Source organism: Octopus sinensis, linkage group LG14 (genome assembly GCF_006345805.1).
Source record: "Octopus sinensis linkage group LG14, ASM634580v1, whole genome shotgun sequence".
NCBI classification, from domain to species: domain Eukaryota; kingdom Metazoa; phylum Mollusca; class Cephalopoda; order Octopoda; family Octopodidae; genus Octopus; species Octopus sinensis.
In genome coordinates this window covers 2,515,922-2,539,275 of record NC_043010.1, presented here as the reverse complement: position 1 = coordinate 2,539,275, position 23,354 = coordinate 2,515,922, and the positions used below count along the sequence as shown (strand labels likewise).

Below are 23,354 nucleotides of genomic sequence, written 5' to 3'. Positions count from 1 at the left end.
ATGATACCACAAAACTTGCCTTAAAAATGACTTTAAAGATCTTATCAAGTGGTGCTATTAAGTTAGACATAGCCTGGGCTAAACTTTGGCTGAAACATATCTAAGGTATCGTCACTGTTACAGACTGAATGTTGTATTTTGTCATTCATTCATTAAGAATTGTTAAAAGTAAAATTTCCAATCTTGGCCAGTGGATTGGTGGAAATGTTAAAGCATAAAGAGCTGTAACTAAATATCATGAAACTGTTTTTAGAGGCAAACATTACATGAATGAAGAACTCAATACAAAAAGAGTGACTGGTATCATGTAACCCTTTAGCATTCAGATTACTTTGTCTAATCTAATTCCAGTTATTCTCATTGTCCTGAATTAATCATGCATGATGTCATGGCTTTCAGATTTCAGTTATATATGATTGTATATGATTTAGAATGTCAATACAGGATAGGTGGTAGAATATCTTGGTCAGATATGGGCAGTTTAAATGTCAGTAATTTTATTGATGATCTGTCAATAAAATTGAGTGTACAATGTTTTGTAAATAACACTGAGTAGAATACAGCAGTGCGTAAACAGAGTGATCAGAACTGAGTATATAATATTAAAGGGTGCAAAACCTTGTGGTGTCTGTTTTGGGTCTTTGTTTTCCAACTGCAGTGTCTTTGACCCACTGGTGGCAAGTTTCCCTCAGACAAATATCTGTGGTATGGAGATGAAAGACTTACATGCAAGGGCAGCTGCTTGTCTTTCTAAATAAAAATCTTGCTGAGGCCTGCACATTTTGTACATGTACATGGTCAGTATTGACCAGCCAAGGCTTTACCAGTGTTGTGCACTCGATGTTCTATACTCCATTCAGTGTTCTACTCAATGTTGTTCACTCAATACCATACATTCAAGTTTATTGATACTCAATTTGAATGTAAAAACTGAGTTCTTCATTCATCTAAAGTTTTGCCTAAAAACACATATTTTTAATGGTATTTGATTATATCATATCATGCTTAGATTGTTTTTGCCTTTATCCTTTTTTGAAGCTGATAAGAAAAATATTTTAGACAAAACACTGTGGTTGATGTAATTGTCATAAAATCGGTGCACCGACTTGGCTGCAGTTTGAAACCAGTAAAAATAGCTAAAAAATATTTCTTTAACAATCATTCTCTCTGTTTGTCTGCCTCTCTCTCTCTCTCACTCAATACATTTTAATAATATTTGCAATACATAGTTACATCGAACAATCTAGTATTGGTATTCTGGTCACATACTCATTGTTAAATTATCAACTATCTAGAAAATTTAGATAGATATTCATCCCACTCCATGTCCTATCTAGTTAATTTACACTGACATGGTACAGGGAAAGAGGAGAGAAAAAAACTAACAAAAATTCTAATAAGGATAGGACAAAGGACAGTAGATTCTTATCATACAATTAGCTAACCTGCTCTTCTCCTCCTTTCTTAAGACTTATGGAGAAGCAGGTAGGAGGAAACAACCCCAGACATGTTTCTTAGGTCTCCACTGTTTATCTCCTTAAAACGATTCCCTTATCACTATTTCAGTAAGACTTCACTGTACTTGCTGAAGTAGTGATTAGGAAATCAGTGCATGAGATTGTAGTACTGAAACAGAGATGGAAGGCTTGTTAGTGAAACTGTGTGGGAGAAATAGACAGCATCCATTCCAAATTTATGGCTTTGTGTCTCTCTTAGAAATTATAATTAGTGTATTTGATGATATAAAGGATGTGCTTGCATATTAAACCACCTCAGTTTCAACAGCACATATTCAGGAAACACTGCCGGGGACAAAATTAGTTTATGGGAAACTGAACTTTGCATATAGCGCATGGGGCGACCCCCCCCCTTTTGATTTAGATATTTCTTTGAAAAATATCAAATATTTTATTATTAATGGTGTTAGATTGGCTGAATTTTCAGAGTATTGAACAATATTCCTTGTGTTATTGGCTTTGGCTCTTTATGTTCTGAGTTCAAATCCTGCCAATGTCATCTTTACCTTTCATAGTTTCAGAGTTTGATAAAATAAGGTACCTGTTAATCACTGGCAATCAACATAATTAACCTCTCCCACACCATAAAATTGCTTATTTTGTGTCTAACATCAGAGACAATTATTAATTTTAATATAGATTCAAAGCCACAAAATTTGGGACAGAAATATAGTGGATCAAAGTATATATTGACTCCAGTAGCCCAGGAGAGTAAATGATAAAGTTCAACTTAACAGGATTTTAATTCAGAACAAAGGGTGTAACTAATTACTGATTTTACTAATTCATCTTTATCAATAACAATAATAACAATAATAATTGTTTCAAATTTTGACACAAGGTCACCAATTGGAGAATGAGTTGTTGATTATATCAATCTTAGTACTTGACTGGTACTTTATTTTGTCAATCCTGAAAGGGTGAAATTCATGGAATTTGCACATAACTCATAAAGAACTGAAAGAAATTCCACTAAGCATTTTCCATGACATGCTAAGGATTCTGCCAGCTTGCCACCTTAGCAAGAATCACCTTAGCAATAATGACATTGGTTTCAAAGTTTGGCCAAAGGCCAGCCCGAATTTCCAGAGGAGTGGGTAAGTTGATTACAAGAACCCAAATGTTCAACTGATACTTATTTTAATGACCCTGAAAGAATAAAAGGCAAAGTCGACTTCAGTAGAATTTGAACTCAGAATGTAAAGATGGACCAAATGTCATGAAGCATTTTGCCTAGTGTGCTAACAATTCTGAAAGCTTGCCACCTTGACAATAATATCATTAATGACTATCGATATCCAACTTTGTTTGCAGTTTTAAGTTCTTAATTGAATAAAGCCATGTTTCTGTTTGTCAATTTAGAGGTCTGACAGTATTCTCTTGCAATATCTTCTTCATCTTCTTATGATTCTAATATTAAACATGTACTTTTATTTTTTAACATATCCTCTCTAAGATTTTTTATTGGATCACACACATTCTCAAAGACGTAATTCACATCAACACTAATCGTAATTGAAGAAAACACATCACTTCATAACTTCATTAGTCAGGCTTTACAGAATTGTACGGAAACCATTTGAATTTAAAGACAAATAATATGGATGATTCTATTGGCTAAAAACAAACAAACTGGACTTGTCATTTATTTTATTTTTTTTTTTTGTAAATATATATTAAGAAAGTGGATGATGTCATGTGGAAATTTATTAATGTTGAGTATGAGTTTTTATAATTTTCATATCTGAATATTAATAAGCCAGTGTGTGTGTGTGTGTGTATGTTTGTGTATGTGTGTATATGTGTGTGTGCACATATTTATGTATGTATATATATATATATATCATCAATATCATCATCATCAACATTTAACATCGGTATTCCATGCTGGCATGGGTTGGATGGAATGTATAAAGATATATATATATATATATATATATATATATATATATATATATCATCATCATCATCTTGGGCAAGACACTTTATTTCACAGTGTTCCAGTTCCCTCAGCTGTAGAAATGAGTTGCGATGTCACGGGTGCCAAGCTGCATCAGCCTTTGCCTTTCTCTTGGATAACAGCAGCTTGGAGAAGGGAGGCTGGTATGCAGGGGCGACTGCTGGTCTTCCATAAACAACCTCGCCCAGACTTGTGCCTTGAAGGGAACCTTTCTAAATGTAATCCCATGATTATTCATGACCAAAGGGGTCTTTACCCTTTACCCTAGATGTGTCATTCATTTGCAAACATCTGTGGAAATGTATTTGGCCACTGTGCTGTCCATGTTTGAATGGATTGAGAAAATGTTACCTTACATGGAAACAGGCAAGCTATTAGGGACAAAAGAATTTGACTGTAGAACCTTCCGCAACTAGTTTCATCTGGCCCATGCACGCAGGAAAATATGAACTTTAAAATGATGATGAGGGCAATGATATTCATATATATACATAGTGACAGAGAGAGGAAGTGAGATAGAAAGACAGATAGGTAGGTGGGCACACACCCTCCAATATGCATGTATGTTTCTGAAAAATATCAATAAATCATTGCTTTACCTTTTTTTAGCATAAAGATTAAAAAGAACCTAGAATAGAATGTTCAGTGTTTGCCTTGTGGTATTTATCATATTGTTGAGGGTCAGTATTGTAAAAGAAACCTTAATCCATCCACTACAGCGCTTATTTCCTGGCCACAACATGTTTTTTTTTTTCTGTCTAGCTGCAAGTCAACCCCTATCAAACAGATTTATGACCAAAAGTCATCTAAATATGACTATGGCAATTTTTTAATTTCAGCAGTAGTTTACTATGAATATTAAAGTGTTTGATTTGAAGAAGATATTGCTGCTATTTCTAGCATATTGAGCTCTCCTGTAGGAACTCTCTCATTTGTTATGCAATGCTAGTATCTGTAGTAGATTTTGCAGTTCAACTATAAGATATAAAATGATCATTGTTAACCCTTTTGTTATGATATTTCTGTTGACATACGTTGCCTTTGATTCAATTAATTTTGAAAATAATGAAAGATGTAGAAGTTACTGAAAGTTTCTATCATAAAACCAGAGGTGATCTTGTGGTGAACCATGGGTATACATCCCACTTTGATTACAGCTTTAGAACAGTTTAGAACAGTGATCTTGTGGGTTTGTATCAAGAGTATGTGTTAAGAGTATATTACCCAACTTCAGTCAAGTGAATGTTTACACTAGCCTTTAAATATGATTCTGTTGTTTCATGTAATGTTTTACTACCTCAGAATTAGTTTTCATTCCACCTTTTTTAAATGAAGCCCTTATTAAAAACCAAAGGTCTCATCTGTAACTAATTCATTACAGAGTAATGAAATTTGCATCAATTGCACAGTACTGCATTTTGATTTATAAATTCCTGTCACTTCAGGGTAAAGTAGAGTGAATTCCATCAACCTCTGATCCATTGTCTCTGTCCTGCCTTATGCTCACCTCTTTGCTTCTTGAGGGTTTGCTCTGGCACACCCTCACTGTTATCATTTTCACAGCTGCTTCCACCCTTATGTAATGCAGATAAACCATGCACCTTCTTTGTAGCAAGACACCTGACTAGTCCTTCGATCATACTTAGAAATGGAGGTGCTTTTTCATTTTTTCCTTTTCTTGTTACTTTTTATATCTTCAAAGTTACTTGTCACCCTCATTAGTGATTTCGGGTGGCAAGAAAAAAAAATCACCCACTACACATTGTAAAGTGGATGGCATTTGGAAATATATTTAGCCTTGGAAACTGTTCTAAAGCTGTAATCAAAGTGGGATGTATCCCCATGGTTCACCACATCTGTCAAATCATCCAATCCATGCCAGCATAGAAAACTGGCACTAAATGATGATGATGGTGATGATGATGTCCCTTTTCTCCATCCACTAGCGTAGCTACAGTGTGTGCCACCCAGGGCAGCCCTTCCATTTGCTACTTGCCAGACCCCACAAAAAACCCACACATTTCCTACAGGAGACCCAAAAGTACCATCCCTTTAAATCTGTCACATAAGGCGGACTGCCCTTATGTCCCAGCTATGCTAGTGTCTCCACCCAAAAATACTTGCTGGTCTATATTGGTGGGTAGTTACATCTTTACTTAACATTTTGGGTAGAATTAACCGATAAAACTAATTTTTCTTTTGTTTCTGTCTTTGGCTGTGGTTTGATCCTTCAGCTTCATCTTATTGGTTTGACTGACACGGCAAATCCATCCCATAAGATTTTATCACAGATTCTTCAAAACATCACTCGTTTCCCTTGTTGTTGTTAATGTTGCTATTACTATTGCTGTTTTCACTATTATTGTCCTCTTCTTCCTCCTTCTCCTCCTCACCATCATCATCATCATCATCCTTTAGATCTTTTTGTTGGCTGTCTGCTTTTCTGTTTTGTAAAAAAAAATTTTGTTTGCTTTTTCTATATTTATTTACTTACTATTATCTATTTATTTGCAAATTAAGACCTTATTATTATTTTTTTTTTTCTTCTCTACATAACTTCTCCAGGTACGAAATCTTGCCAAACAGAACTGGTCCCGAAAACAATTAAAAAGTCCACACCACTTACCCTTAACAGACCTAAGAACTTAAGCAGTACAACGTCTGGAAATTTGCAGAAGACAGCTAATGTCAATCAGAACACAACATGCAATGATGTTATTGATCTAAAGTCTACAAGAGTAACCAGTGCCAGCCCTAGTTTATTACCACAACCATGGAATCTACCAATGCGAAATAGTTTTACATCTTATGCGAAGCCTTTGCCAGCTGTACCAAAAGTTCCTTATCAATAACAGCAATCCTGTATATATATATATATATCCAAGTCCATGCTATTCTCAAAGTTCCAAAGTCGTCGTATATGTTTCCAGGTACCAATTGAGATTTCTTTACAATTCCATTAACAGCAAAACTAACAATACACTAACATAATAATAACAATGTTAATGATAAATTCTTTGAATTTTTCCACATGATTAACAAAGAGACAAGTGTTTCATTGAAAATGCAATTGCCATACACTTCTCCAAAATTCAAAAGAATGCCGTATAAAGGAATAAATCTAAAATGTGGTCCAACTGATACATATTCATGCATTTATATGCCACAGATAAATAAATTAGGGTCCCATGCTTTGACTAGCAACAACAGATTTCTTCTCCCCTATCTCAAAAGGCATCAACTAATTCTCTACTCCAGACAAATCCCCTTTTTATTCCAGACAAATAGTCTGTTTACTCATGGCTGTAGGAAAAAAATACCAGAGAATCAGATAATTATTTACCCACTTCAAATTGTTTCCGACCTCATTTACCATTTCATGTAAAAATCTGAAGGAAAGACATATTCTTTCTTTATTTTAACCCTCACCTTATATTTGAAAGTGAAGAATGTTTTGTGCAGAGTAGCAGACTGAAAAAAAAACCCCAAAAAAACACTTCACTATCAACTGTTTCACCCTCATTCTCCATACTACCACTTTCATCATTGCCATTATCTAATAATAATAATAATAATAATTGAATTACTTTGTTTCATATATTGTTGTTACATACACACACACACACACAATGGGTTGATCATAAACTGAATATAAAATGAATGATATATTAACACTATCAAGACAGTGTGATTAAAGGTCCCTTGACACAACAACAAAAAAAGGAACTGCTGATTTGGAGGATGAGTAATGGTGCTAAATGTTCTTCTTCCCTCTGTAAGATCACAATGCCAGATTACGATATAATAAAAATTATTATAAATTAACTGCTTGTGTTAAATGATCAAAGAATTATTACGTTGTGGAGATGAAATAAGTACAGTTTGAACAAGTGAAAATGAATGGCCTAGTGGTTAGGATGTTGCACTCATGATTGTAAGATTGTAGTTTTTGATTCCCAGGAGTTCTGGCAACAGCTGGGGAATTGAACCTGTTCAAGGGGATGTGTTGTGGGCATGGTCACTTATAAACACCATGGAAACTGGGTTATGGTCTGGCCTTGTGAGTCCCAGGGCTCACTACAGTTTTAAAGGGACAACAATGTTTAATAATACTGAATCGGAGAAAATGGAATGGCAGGAGCTCTGTAGTGTAATCAGTAACATGGTTGCCTAGCAAGTGACGGGAATGTTGTTAAAATCCTGCCTGTGGGGTCGGGTAGAGGAGAGTGCTTTATTATCTCAAATTGGTGCTTACAATGTCTAACATAAAAGAATATAAACAAGTTGTTGAGCTGGAAGACACATTCGCATACCAGGCAGAATACTTAGTGGCTCTTCGTCTGTCTTTTATGTTTTGAGTTCAAATTCTGCTGAGGTCAACTTTGCCTTCCAACCTCTTGGGGTTGATAAAAGTAGTACCAGTCGAAATCTGGGATTGATGTAATCAACTTACCCCTGTCCTGAAATTACTGACTTTATGCTAAACTTTGAAACCAATATTATAGAATATAAAAACAGTCCCCAACATCACCACCATTTCTTTTGGATGCCTATACTGTTTCAGTTAAAACTACTATCACAGTTGTGCTACTACTCTGACTAAAATAATAATACTTATAATCCTTTCTACTATAGGCATGATGCTTAAAATTTTGGGGAAGGGAACTAGTTGTCTACATCTTCCTCGGTGCTCAACTGCTACTTATTTTATCAACTCCAAAAAGGATGAAAGGCAAAGTCAGCCTTGGCAGAATTTGAACCTAGAACACAAAGCTGGACAAAATATTTTGTTTAGCTTGCTAATGGGTCTGTCAGCTTGCCACCTTAATAATGATAATAATAATAATAATGAGTTTTTGTTGATCTATTATTAGTATAACTTTTATGTAGTAATACAAAGTTTTGTTCACGTTTCTATGTCCTTATTACTGCTCATTTCCATTACATCTGGAACTACAGTGAAATTGTTTCAGTGACAGGGTCACAAAAGGGAAATTGTTTGATACTACTTAATAACAAAATGTTCTAATTCACTCTTTCATTATCATATATCAAATAAAATACATTGCCTTCATTGCAATTAACTTGGAAAATAATGAAGAGTTCAGTAAAATTGACTTTGTCATTATTAGGCTGATGTTTGGAATATGAATTAACCTGAAATTTCAAAGTAAGGTTTTAATTTATATCATTTTAGATCAGGAAGTCTGTATCATAGAAACAGGAGTAGTCTTGGCTATCAAAAAGTTTTTAAGAAATGATAATGACACCCTTATATACATGTGTGTGTGTGTGTGTGTGTGTACACAGACATGAATTGTTGAAAGTGATGTAAATCAATTGAATGATGTACAGTAATTACTGGTACTCCTTCTATAAATCCTGGATCAGGGCCATCATAACAGTGTTATAGGTTCTGGAGCAAAGTAATGTTCAGGGATCATTATATACACAACTACTGCATATATGTGAAGGCGTATGGCTCAGTGGTTAGAGAATTGAGTTTACGATTGTGAGGTTGTGAGTTCGAATCCTGGACCGGGCTGCGTGTTGTGTTCTTGAGCAAGACACTTTATTTCACGTTGCTCCAGTTCACTCAGCTGTAGAAATGAGTTGCGACGTCACAGGTGCCAAGCTGTATCGGCCTTTGCCTTTCCCTTGGATAACACTGGTGCATGGAGAGGGGATGCTGGTATGCATGGGCGACTGCTGGTCTTCTATAAACAACCTTGCCCGGACTTGTGCCTGGGAGGGTAACTTTCTAGGTGAAATCCCATGGTCAGTCATGACCGAAGGGGGTCTCAGCAGCAGCAACTGCATATATATTGCTTAGTACTGGGGACTTCTAGACTCATGTGTTCCCTGGAGAACTTTCCAGTGAATCTATTCAAGATACCAGTACTTTGGATAGCCGGATGTGAGACAAAGCTAATTTTTAGCAAGATTTGATGAAAACAAAGATGAAGGAAAATAAATAATTTTTAAGGTATTTAGACATTTGCATAATAATAATGGTTTAGTCAATAATAATTTCTATTACAGCTTAGGCAGCAAATTTATTAAAAGAGAACTGCAGTCAATTAAATTGATCCTAATATAGGAATATTATTGCTACGATTCATTTCATTGATTTCCTTCCTCACAACAGCAGGGATAAAAAGCTAAGTGACACCAATCGGATAGGAACTCTAAACATGGAGGGAATATTTAAATGCAGTAAAGCATTTAGTCAGTTTGTCTTCCAATGCTGCCATCAATTCCGAAATGGAATTGAAAGATCATATCAAAGGGAGTCCATTACTAAACGTTATTGAATATTCCATGCTTCTACAATTTCGATCAACAACGAAGCTGAATCCACTTTCAACTTTTATTTTTGTGGTGTAAGGTTTGATTTATATATGCATATACAAAAGCATACATATATACATGTATGTTCATGTAATGTGTGTGTGTGTGTGTAATATATATATATATATATATATATATATATATATGTGTTTATATTACACACACACTATATGTAGATACATGTATACATGTATTTATGTATGTTTTTGTATATGCATATATAAATCAAACCCTATATATATATATATATATATATATATATAATGTGTGTGTGTATGTATGACTAACCTTTGATTTCTTTATTCTAAGTGGCTGGACATATATTCTTTCGAACTTAACTTATCTCTTGCTCAGTGTGTGTGTGTGTGGTGTGTGTGTGCATGCATGCGTGTACCTGTATATATACAAACACATATAAACATATATATACACACACATACAAATGTGGTGTATCACTTCTGGTTACCTAGTTACTGTTGTAACTACTTATTGAAAAATATTCTGCATTAAGATTGCCAGATGCTTAATACATGCTTAACAACCAATCAGAACACCAATATGCATTCACTCCTGCAAGCCACCTAGGAAACTTGAATGTATTCATTCATTAGTCAATATTACTGCTGCCACAAAATGATTGTGTGTCTGCATACATATTTCCATACTGAGTAATGTTGATATCTGTGTGTACTTATAGACACACACACACATACATTCAATGTTAACTACCGGAAAGAGAGTACTTAGTACCATACTAGAGATTGATAATACATTTTATTTTGGTTCAGTCAGTTTTTGCAATTTTCAGTCATAACTTGCCTGAAGATCCTGTGCACCAACAGATGAAACTCAACCAAAATAATATATAATATAGGAGAGTATTGTAGTTCACTTGAAGCATTGTGTGTTGTTCGAAAAGAATAAAAAGTGTTGAATGGTACAACAATGCACTATGATATAAACAATGGGCTGTGTATACCTGTTGTAATTTAGTCATCCATATAATATTTTGGAATAATTTTCCTTCTTCAGATATTCTTAGATGGTGTTGCTGCTATAATCGGTTTTCTAACGGCTTTTCTTTTTCATTTTGTGGAAGCATCTCAGCAGTGGTTTCATGATGCTCCTTCCAGAATTCCTCATGAGAAGTGAGTGAGGTCAGCACGTCTCAATCTCGTGTGCGCTGGTACATCCATAGCACATGTTATATGTGCTGCTTCCTTTTTTCCCCCTTCTTTTTTTTTTGTTATAAACTACAGATGAGCATATTATCAAAAGTGAACCTACACGCATCCAGATGTATCTAAATAATGTATTGATTACTAACCTCCAGCCTGTTGTTAATTTGGGGCCCAAGTCTGTGTATGAGTATAGCTTCCTTAATTCTTAAATTACCTAAATTTCTTTCATTGGCCTCAATTGTGACTGTTATGCTTTTGTCGGTGTTCCAGCATCTGTCTAGATGTTTTCTGAAGGAGGAGGCTCTCGTGTTCAGATGTTCTTTGATGCAGACGTGTAACAGTCTTGTTGTGCTACCCACATACATACAACTTGTTGCATTTCTTACATTGTATTCTATATACAACATTTACCCGTTGGCATAAATCTGTGTCACGGATGGGACAGTTTGTTAGTGTACATTGATTGTTGTCCCTTGTGCATTTCTTAGGGAGGTGTCCTCTCAGAGAGGGGCCAGAGTGGGCTAGTTGTATGTCAAGCCCTTCTCTTCTTATGGCACTTCGGATGGATGTAGTTATCCTCTCGCTAAAATGGGGTATTTTAAGGAAGCAGGTGTTGCTAAGTTTTCTAAGTGTTCAGCGTGTTGGTTGTCTTGGGTACTTAATCCGATTTACAATGGATCTAAGGAAGAGAATAGTAAAAGAAAAAAGGGGAAAAAAAGGAAGCAATGCTACGGATGTACCAGCACACATAAGATTGAGACATGACCAACCTCACACATTTCTCATGAGGAATTCTGGAAGGAGCATCGTGAGACCACTGCTGAGATGCATCCATAAAATGAAAAAGAAAAGCCGTTAGAAAACCAATTATAGCAGCAACACCATCTAAGAATATCTGGAGAAGGAATTTTATTCCAAAATATCATATCAGACTATGGATGACTAAATTTCAACAGGTATATAGACCATTGTCTGTGTTATAGTACATTGTTGTACCATTCAAACTTTTTATTCTTTACAATATATAATATACAAGCAGTATCGCCCGGCGTTGCTCGGGTTTGTAAGGGAAATAACTATATAAGCATTTTTAGAGATGTAAAGTATAATAGCCATCTCAATATGACTAACCACAAAGGAGGGGGTGTTACTGTAGCTTTTACGTTCTGAGATTTAATAATAAATTTTTAGAGAGTTACTTCCCTTATATATGCCAAAAATGGATTAAAAATGGGAAAAATTGATGGTAAATTTTTTTTTCAATTGTAGACTCACCGTAGACGTGCACTAATACCCAGAAGGGCTCGATATGAATCATGACTATAAGATACTCGGTTTTGGTTAAACTGCACCGCAAAATGTGGGAGTAGTTAGGAATCTAAATCGTAGGAGACAGACAGCACACAACCTCTCTTTTATATATAATATATATGTATAGTTTTGGTGATGCAAACAGGAATATATATATATATATATTATTTATTAATATCAGAAGTTACAGACTGAATCAAGGGCTGAGAATTCCATTCCTTGAAACTTATCCAGCTGGTTTTAAATCAAGAGGATTTCATATATATATATATATATATATATATATATATAGGTGTGTAAGCACATGTATATTGTATATTTGTACATACAAAGAACACCTGTGTGCACATGTACATGCACAAGACACACACATACACACACAAACATTTGTAACATAGACCTGCATTACTGATATCAAAGTGTATCTGACTGACCAAATGCTGTAGTTTTAAGTGTTGAAGCTGCCATGTGTCATAAAGAACGTTGATTATTAAAGGATGACACACAAAATTCGTTTGTATTTGTCAGTTCTGGTCTTGTGAAGGAGTTTGTACTCATATGTCTGCTCGATGTTATAGCAGTTGTTGTGTTTTCTTGAATGATTGCTGAATGGAATAAAGCTCTGATGCATTCGGTAAAAATGGTTTTCCTTGCTTTTATTAGAAATTTCACTAACATTTGTGCGACTAAAAATTAGAGGACCATGAGTTTCATTGTTGACAGCGTCGTGAAAGGTCAGTCTTTTTATTAAGGAATATAGTGAGTTGTTGCATTATGTGAATTTCTCAGTGACACACAGATGGCGCCAAATGAATAAGGAAGATTCTTATTCAATATACACCATGTTAAGCTGGGTTGGTCATTTACCCCATCCTAACACCTCCTGATAATGGAAATTTTACTTGCTTTTCTAATAAAATAAGAAAGGAAATGACCCATTTGTACTATGTTAGAGTTGTCCTTAATCAACAATCTTTCTTTAGCTCCTAGCAACTGGTACAGCACTTCTAGGCCCATCATGTGACCCAAATTAATTAAGAGAAGCAAGATTTACATATCCAATGGCTACAACCTATTTTTAAAGTTTGTCATTGTTTTCTGAGTCAGAAGTGTAGCATCTGAATGAGGGTTGTTGCTTCTACATTTGGTGAAACATTAAGTAATGCAGGTGTAAATCAAATTGCCAGTATAAATATTTCATATCCTTGACTTGCACTGAGAGATCTTTGTATTTTACATTTGCACACTTGTCACCGAGCTCTGAATGTGTGTGTGCGTGCGTGTGTGTGTGTGTGGGGGGGGGGTAAATATATATTGATAAAATCTTCCTTTTGCTAACACTTTCCATGCCGATATGGGTTGGAGGGCATGTCACAATTGCATTCAGCATGTATTCAGAGGTAAGGCTCACCTAGTTGTGTTAAGGGACCTCATCTTACCCAAGTTATATAAATATATAGGTGTGTGTGTGTACATGCATGCATGTGTATATGCCTATGAATGCAGACATGTAAGCATGTGGGCATATATATGTATGTATGTGTGTGTGTGTGTGCATGCATTTATATGTATGTACATGTATATATGTATGTGTGTGCATATAAAGGGATACGTATACACAAAGGCAAGATAAAACATAGAAAACTGGTCCCCTACAGATGCATTTGTCTTATGTATATAAGTATATACATTTGTGTATATGTATGCATATATATGTGTATGTATATATCAATATATCTTTAACCATAGGTGCACTAGTGTGTATACACATACATACATAAATATATATATATATATATATATATATATTATATATATATATATATATGAACTGATACACATGCACACACGTGTGCGTGCATACACACACACACATAGACAACTGCATATACTTTAATTTCATGCATATTGCTATGCACGAAAGTCTTGGACCCTTAGTGATATAGTTATGTAGCTTTAACAGTAGATTTTCTATGTGTGTGCATGTGTAGCCATATACATATACACAATACACATATTTTCTTTAGAATTAATAATTCATATGCCCTGTGGTGTATTATTATTATTATCATTATTATTATTATTATTATCATTATTATTATTGTTATTATTATTATCATTATTATTATTAATATTATATTTTTTGTTATACAATTTTTCTCCTAAAGTTGGCTTAGTGACAAGGAACATGTCATTCCCATAATTGAAGTTGAAGGTGGTAGGGAATGGTGAGGGATATTTTAAGGTGCTAGAATAGAGTATTTAGTTTTCCAACTGATTTCCTTCTCTAGGCAGAGAAAAAAATCTCCTACATTTCTTATTTCTTAACTATGCTTTTGTGCCAACCCGCTATATATATATGTGTGTATATATATATGTATATATATATATATATATATATATATATATATATATACTCACAAACACACACATATATGTGTATGGAGATATGTCTGTTTGTGCGTGCATACACGTATATATATGTGCGTATGTACATAAGTATGTATAAAATATCTAGTAAAGTAAAAAAACAAGTGAATGGTTCTATAACAAAACAGTTAACACGCATTCTAGTCACGTATTTCACCAAACATGCATAAATGAAGAGCTATCCTCCAATTATGATATGTAAGTGTGTATGATACATGAGTGGGTCCACGTATGTGTTTATATGTGTGTGTGAACACACACACAAACATATATATTTATATATAAATATATATATATATATATATATACGCTTGTATGTGAGTGTATAGATAGATAGATATATGAATAAATGTGTATATATGTATGTGCTACTGTATACTATATATGTGTATTTGTTTGTGTTTATATATATATATATATATGTGTGTGTGCACATATACACTCACATGCACTCAAACACACATTCATGTGTATAGTATATCTAATTGGGAGTGTCTTATCCCGTGTGCTGTGTTTCTGTAACACTATATATTATCTAAAAATTAAGACTCACTTGGATGTAAGAAGCTAAATTGACTTCATTTTTTTATTATCTACACTGTGTGGTTTATTGTATGTTTATACATATATATATATATATATATATATGTATGTATGTGTGTGTGTGTGTGTGTGTGTGTATGCATATATATTCATACATTATATAGAACACACATGTATGTATAAAATTATGATGTACATAAAATATATAAGGTTTATATAAATAGTCCAGCCATGGTAAAAGGGATTGTTAAATGATGATATATAAAATACATAATGTATATATAATATAGAGGGAATATATAATCTGTGTGTGCTTGTATAGGTGTGTGTGTACATATGCATGTATATGTTTGTGTGTGTGTGCGTGTATGTGTGTGTGTATATATATATAAATATATTATTATTAATATTAATATGTAGCCACAGTAACAGAGGGATGAAAGGGCCAGGGGTTTTGAGCATTAGCACTTATATATAACAAGAGAAAGTGAATAGTATCTACTCAGTCCTCTTAGTTTTCTAAAATGGAAACTCTAATTTGAATTGAGTATTCTTCTTGTGGCAAGTTCTGAAGTATGGATTATAGCATGAGAAGTGAACGTAAAAGGATGATTACAGTAGGGCAATTGATATTATGTTGATAGAATGAAAATACCACCTTCATAGAATAATAAGTAAATAAATAGAAATATGCAAAAGATATATCATACATGACTTTCTTTATATGTTTGAATGAGCCTGCTCACCTTCCAATGTAACTATCAGTTGAAGATTCAAAAATATGTAACTTAACCCTAAAATCTAAGCAGTCCTTTTAAAAGTTTCTTTGGCATTTGAAAGGACAATGACAGATTTTTCTGGTGTTTTCACACTATACTATAAATTAAACAATGGCCATCTCCTGAAAAGGTGAATTTCAGTTCTGTGTATGAGTATGTGTCGGGGTGGGATTAGTGGCTAGCTGGATAGGGGGATGATAGATGGTCATAAGCTCTGTTTCTTTTATTCTACATGCGGTGTTTTCACACAGTACGTATAAATACATTCATATCTATCCATATACTTACATGCATATGCACAAACATGTGTATAAATGTATGTTTATTGTGTAATAACATCCCGCGTGTGTATAAATATATATACACATGAGGTGTTATCACACAATAAGCATACATACATACACACAAACAATTGCATGCATACACACAAGCGTTTGTATGTTTGTGTTTGTATATATGTTTGTATATAATCCTATATATATATATATATATATATATGTATGTATGTATTTATATATGTTTAAAAACAAACATGCAAAAAAGAAAAGAACAACAATGATAATGATAAAGGGCAAAAGGCTTGCAACTTTTTGTGGTGATGAGGCTATTCAATTAATACCAGTAATTGAGTGGCAATTTATTATATCGATACCATAAATTTGAAAGGCAGAGTTGACCCAAGCAGGGTTTCAACTCTGATCACAAAGGGCTGAAACTAAAATGCCACAAGTTCAGTGGCCGAAGAAATACAAGAACAAAGTATAGAAATATTGAGTAATAAAAAACAAAAGCCCCAACTTGGTAATTGGATTTAAATGAGATGTTTGAAGACAGAAGCAATTCCCAAGCACCAATCCTGGAATCCCACAGATCCAAGTCTTCTCTGACTACCAACAATTAGGGTTCTGTGCTTAGTTGTGCTTCAAGGCCTTGAAGCACATTTCAAGTGTAGTCCTAATCGTTTGGGCAATTTAGACCACATTCATTTATCTTTCAACAAATATACTTAGCACAGCAACCACCACTCAATCCACATTTTTCTCTCCAAGTAAAATATGAAGAAATAATAATTATTTCTATGTTTTGGCTTAAGACCAGCAATTTTGCAGTGTGGAGTTAAGTTGATTACACCAACCCCCAGCTCAATTGGTATTTATTTTATTGAACCTGAAGATGACGAAAGACTAAGTCAACCTCGGCAGAATTTGCATTCAGACCATAAAGAGTGGGAAGAGATGCTACTGAGCATTTTCTCTGTTGTAGCAATTATTCTGCCAACTCACTGCCTTGAAAAAGAAATAATAACAATGACAATTAGAAATGGGATTAAATATGGACCATCACTGTTTCTAATAATAAGTGATAATACTAAAAGAACAAATGTTGTTTGTTAACAGAATTCAGAGACACTTCAATTTGAACTTCAAAAATTCAGACATTCACATTTTTGTAAATAAACTTCCTCTTCCTTCAAACAGTGTTGTGTCCCCTTATTGTCTGACTTTGGAGATCTTTTATCTTTTTTTGTTTTCATGATTTTTCTTTTATATTTTTCATTCTCTTTTCTGCATTTTTTCAATATATTCTCTATTTTGTCTGTGATGTGGTGTAGTCATACTAATTGTAGTACTAGTAGTTGCTGTTCTTTATATTTGTTACCTGAGGAACTGCTCAAGTGAACCTATGATCAAATGCATGCAAGCCATGACCTACAAGTCTTCTTGGGGGTAGGACAAGTTGGTACATTGTTCACTGTGTTCCTTCCTTATTTAACCCTTTAGTGTTCAGATTAATCTGTCCAATGTAATGCTTATTTGTTCACATTATTTTGAATTATTCAGGTTAAAGAGGGTCTCCATGATATTTGCTTGTAACTTTGTTAATGTTTTACCTGCAGATTTGAAATTTTGTCAGTGTGTGCTTATATACCAGTGGTTTATAGGTATGTAATTTTAGCAGATCTTTCTGATTAAATTTGACTTTTATGGGCAGGTAAATTTAATTAACAGGTGTAAATACAATAGCATTATGGATAAACAATAAAACTGAGATTCTTAATGCATCTTACCTGTTTAATTTGTTACTAAAATTATCCCAGATGTCAACTGCCAACAATTTTGCCACTTTTCAAGATGAGGTACATTAATTTGAATTAATTAAAATACAGCTGTAATCAGTACAAGATTTTATTCTTTCTCTATATTTCATTCAAACATTTTCATTGAAAATAAAGTACAAAACTCTTTTGTTAGTCAATATACCATTGGCTATGTACTCTTAATGAATACATTTACATAAGAGAATGCATCTAATAAAAAAAGCTCATTAATAGGTGAGACATAGGTGAATACAGGTGTTTAACATACTGCAAATTAATATGTATTTCTCACTTTCATATATTATATGTAATAAAATGAATAGAATATATGATAGTATTACTATCAAACTACAAAATATAGTTATGCCATATTTCTATTGTGAAACTGTCCAAGCACCCTTTACACAGGGGTACTTTGCAAAACAAACATATATGAGGTCTCGACCTGATATCTTTTCACAGTTTTTCTTTTTTGCGGCGAACATAGTTTGCAAACTTTTTTCCTTCCATTTATTGTTTCCACTTTATGGAAGTCAAGATTTTATCTGTTGACATTCACCTCAGTTAATTTTGTTTTTCTCCCAGTTCTGTGCTATCTGGAAGAAAATCCCTCACCTAACTGAGATGCGATGTCAACCCGAAATTTCAAATGGTTGTAGTGCTTTGGTAGCAGAGGTACCTTGTGGCTTTTTACATAAACAATATATGAATTTACTATAGTTAGATATGATGCTGGAGATATATGGATCACCATACCTTATATCAGGATGCCAGTAGTTCCACAGTCGAGGAAGCTGCTTGATACCAAACATAATGTTTATAGTAAAAAAAGCTCGCATTTCCTGAGTATCAGTTGGCTGCCATAGTGGATCGGGTCTTCCATGAATAGAAATTATGCATTGAGCATATTTATTTGTTTCCTCCATGACAGTTTCAAAAATCTTTTCGGTAAAAATAAAAGTAAATAGTCCAATGGTTGAGCATCGGAAAATAGACTGTGTTGTGGACTCGCCTTTTCTGTGAAATTGGGAATTGTGATTGATGTAGTAATCTTCAACCATGTTGCTTTAATGTTTCTAGTATCATTTTCATTACTTTCATTTTTATCCCTTTCATTGTCAAAATCTTCCTCATTTGGTGAAGATCTATAAATATCAATATCAGATTCGTTCAAAGACAAATCTCTGTTGTTTGCATTTATATTTTGTACATCATCAAAAGTAAAACATTCAAAGTTGGAAGCACTACTTGCTGGCACCATAGCATTAAAAACTAAGATATACATTTCTCTTCAAATGTTGATAAAAAAACCCCAAAAAGTATCAAAAATTTCATGGTATTTTTAATTGAATAAAGGTGGGAAAGGCTTTATCTTGCATTATCTCAAAGCTAAGTGAATTTCATAATGTGAATTCAATAATGTGATTTTTGGCAATTTCATAGAGGAATCAGATATGGTTGGATGTGGCCAGTTCAAATAAAGAGAGGGGAATTATTTTCAGCCAGTTTTGGCCATTCTGAACACTAATGGTTAAAGGGTTAAGATGGTAGGCTGTGGTTTGAAGAGTTCTAGCTGTTATTGACTCTTTTACTCTTCATTTTTCTAGCTTTTTGTAGTTTATTTTATGCTTGCAATTTTGGCTTTCATTACTGTCTGTTTTTATTTGACTCATTACTGTTTTCTGTCCCTTCATTTACCCTTTTCTGATAACTTACAATGCACCTTAGCATTATATATATATATATATGTGGAGGCGCAATGGCCCAGTGGTTAGGGCAGCGGACTCACGGTCGATGGATCGTGGTTTTCGATTCCCAGACCGGTTGTTGTGTGTGTTTATTGAGCGAAAACACCTAAAAGCTCCATGAGGCTCCGGCAGGAGGTGGTGGCAACCCCTGTTGTACGCTTTTGCCACAACTTTCTCTCACTCTGTCTTCCTATTTCTTGAGTAACGCTGTGATGGACTGGCATCCCATCCAGCTGGAGGGAACACATGCCACGGAAACTGGGGAAACCGGTTTGAGACCTTATTTGGTTTTGCTGATTTGATTTATTTGATGACAGACATTTTGATATTTTTCTCATTTTCTTTCTCCTCACCTCTGTTTATGAGTGTCAGCATATTTCTTTTTGTGCATATAAGGAGTGGGAAAGTATTTATTTAGTCATATTCAGTTAATAAAATTTTATTGTTTCTGCCTCTCACCCCCAGTCTTTATCTGTCTGTCTCTCTCTCTCTCTCTCTCTAGATGTGTAAATTTCTGTGTACACATGTGTGAGGATTTGCTTCCAGTGTCACCACAGGCTGTGCCAAATCCTCTGTGCCCAAACCGCTTTGCCTTTTCATCTCATCTCCTCTCTCAGTAGTATGTTGCTATTGCTATTGTTGCTGATGTGATTGTTCATATATACATTTTGAATGAGTTAGCAAATAGCAGATTGGTAGTTGGTTAAATATTTCAGATTATAGCATAAATCCTACCAAGTGAATAACGTAGACTTTGGACCATACCATGTCCTTGAAGTAGACTTTCTCCATATTTAATCCCACCTTGCATCAGCTATGATAGTACAGAACTGTAATCAAAAGTATTATCATCATCATCACCCTGACTTTTAGAGATGCCTAAAGCACTTCATGAAGTATCTTTTAAGACTGTAAAGTGTGAGTTATAGAATTAGTTGCTATTTCTAGCAGGTTGAGCAGCCGTCAGGGTTTGTTGTTTTGCAAGGTGCATGGCAACTTCACTAATGCTGGTTGCATGAAAAATGCCTCCAGTATAAACTCTAAAGTGATTGGCATTAGGAATGGTATCCAGCTGTTGAAACCATTTCAAAGCAGATGGTGCAGTATGCTGCAATCCTTCAGCCAATTGAATCTAGTCATGCCAGCATGGATCAGAGGCATTTAAATAATGATGATATATATACATATATACACAAACACAAATTTCAGGATTCAAGTGAATTTGGTCCTTAAATAGTAAAGCAAAAGCGCCAGTGTTGGGTCAGTGATATCTCTTTTACTTGTTTCAGTCATTTTGACTGTGGCCATGCTGGAGCACCCCCTTTAGATGAGCAAATCGACCCCAGAACTTATCCTTTGTAAGTCTAGTACTTATTCTATCAGTCTCTTTTGCCAAACCGCTAAGTTACAGGGACGTAAACACACCAGCATCGGTTGTCAAGCGATGTTGGGGGGACAAACACAGACACACAAACTCACACACACACTACACACACACACACACATATATATATGATGGGCTTCTTTCAGTTTCCATCTACCAAATTCACTCACAAGGCTTTGGTCGGCCTGAGGTTATAGTAGAAGACACTTGCCCAAGATGCCACGCAGTGGAACTGAACCCGGAAACATGTGGCTGGTAAGCAAGCTACTTACCACACAGCCACTCCTGCGCTATTGCTAACCTGTACAAATTAAATTTAAACACAAACATGTACATACTGAAGTAAGGTAAACATGTATTTTTACTCTAGCTGTGTACAATCACAAATGACTGACTGAATATTCAATGAGTCCTCAATTTTGCGCATGGGTATAAACACTGGACTCTATAGACTCCAAATCCAAGGGAATTGCAGATTCTGATTAGGGTGAATGATAAACAAATAACAATAGATGGATAGTGTTCAATCCATATGTTGTTATTTGTTAGATCTATATATATATATATATATATATATATCTTTTACTCTTTTACTTGTTTCAGTCATTTGACTGCGGCCATGCTGGAGCACCGCCTTTAGTCGAGCAAATCGACCCCGGGACTTATTCTTTGTAAGCCCAGTACTTATTCTATCAGTCTCTTTTGCCGAACTGCTAAGTGACGGGGCCATAAACGCACCAGCATCGGTTGTCAAGCAATGCTAGGGGGACAAACGCACACACAAACACACACACACATACATATATACATATATACGACAGGCTTCTTTCAGTTTCCGTCTACCAGATCCACTCACAAGGCATTGGTCAGCCCGGGGCTATAGCAGAAGACACTTGCCCAAGATGCCACACAGTGGGACTGAACCCGGAACCATGTGGTTGGTTAGCAAGCTACTTACCACACAGCGACTCCTGCGCCTATATATATATATATATATATATATATATATACACACACACACATACACACAAACACTCATATATAGGTATATATATATTTACACATACACTCACATATATACATATGTGTAAAAGTATATGTGCATATATATCTATTTAAACCACATGTATACATGGCTTTACAAATGTGATGTGTGTGTGTGTGTATTTATGTATGTATGTATTTATGTATGTATGTATTACATAATTAAATATAATTTCAGTATAGTGTCAGACAGAATATTAGCTCTGTTATCAATAAAAGTCCATGAGATTATTTTGTTTCATAGCCCTTCATATGTCTACAAGAACTTATGACAGAAGAGATGACAATTCATATGTGTGTATGTTTGTGTGTGTGGGTTACATATATTTATGTTTATGTGTATATATATGTATATGTGTATATATATGTATATGTGTGTGTTTTTGTGTAATATATATATATGTAATATGTATATATATATATATGTATATTGATAGATATATGTATGTGTATATACAGATATATAGATAGATATATGTATTATATATACATATATATATATATGTATGTATATATATATATAATATATATATATATGGATGTGTGTGTATATATATATGTATGTATGTGTGTGTATATATATATATGTATGTATGTGTGTGTATATATATATGTATGTATGTGCGTATATATATATGTATGTATGTGCGTATATATATATATATATGTATATGTGTGTGTGTGTGTGTGTGTGTATATATATATATATATACACATGCGTATGTATAATCTAGTGATAAATTAACTACTACATATGTGAAATCTTAAGAATTCTCCCTGTCATTATCAAGAAGCCATTCATATAAATCATTTTAGAAGTGACATATTACACTTATAAGCAGCAAAAAGTCAAACATGATATACAGAAATTAAAACTGATTAACAAGCAATGTTTCAAAATGAAAGATTACCAACTAATTAAAAAAAAAGCGGCTTGATAACTTTTTGGAAGAACATTGAATATCATGCAAACTTTTAATATGCCAAAATACTCATTATCAATATGAA

General features: G+C 34.2%; 1 protein-coding gene across 6 annotated transcripts in view; it reads left to right on the top strand.

Moving 5' to 3' along the window:
* The window catches only part of LOC115219532 (protocadherin beta-15), a 111,475-nt gene extending 88,415 nt beyond the window's left edge, over window positions 1–23,060 (top strand). The window contains exons 4-5 of one of the 6 annotated variants that reach the window (XM_036509234.1): window positions 6,043–6,348; window positions 23,039–23,060. In XM_036509234.1, the coding sequence (XP_036365127.1) occupies window positions 6,043–6,329 (287 nt within the window). In that variant the 3' untranslated portion in view covers window positions 6,330–6,348; window positions 23,039–23,060. Of the gene's footprint in view, window positions 1–6,042; window positions 7,007–12,577; window positions 12,597–23,038 lie in introns of those variants that run through there. The other 5 variants (XM_036509235.1, XR_005001975.1, XM_029789719.2 and 2 more) reach the window with 5 other exon arrangements.
* Window positions 23,061–23,354: the final 294 nt, after the last annotated feature.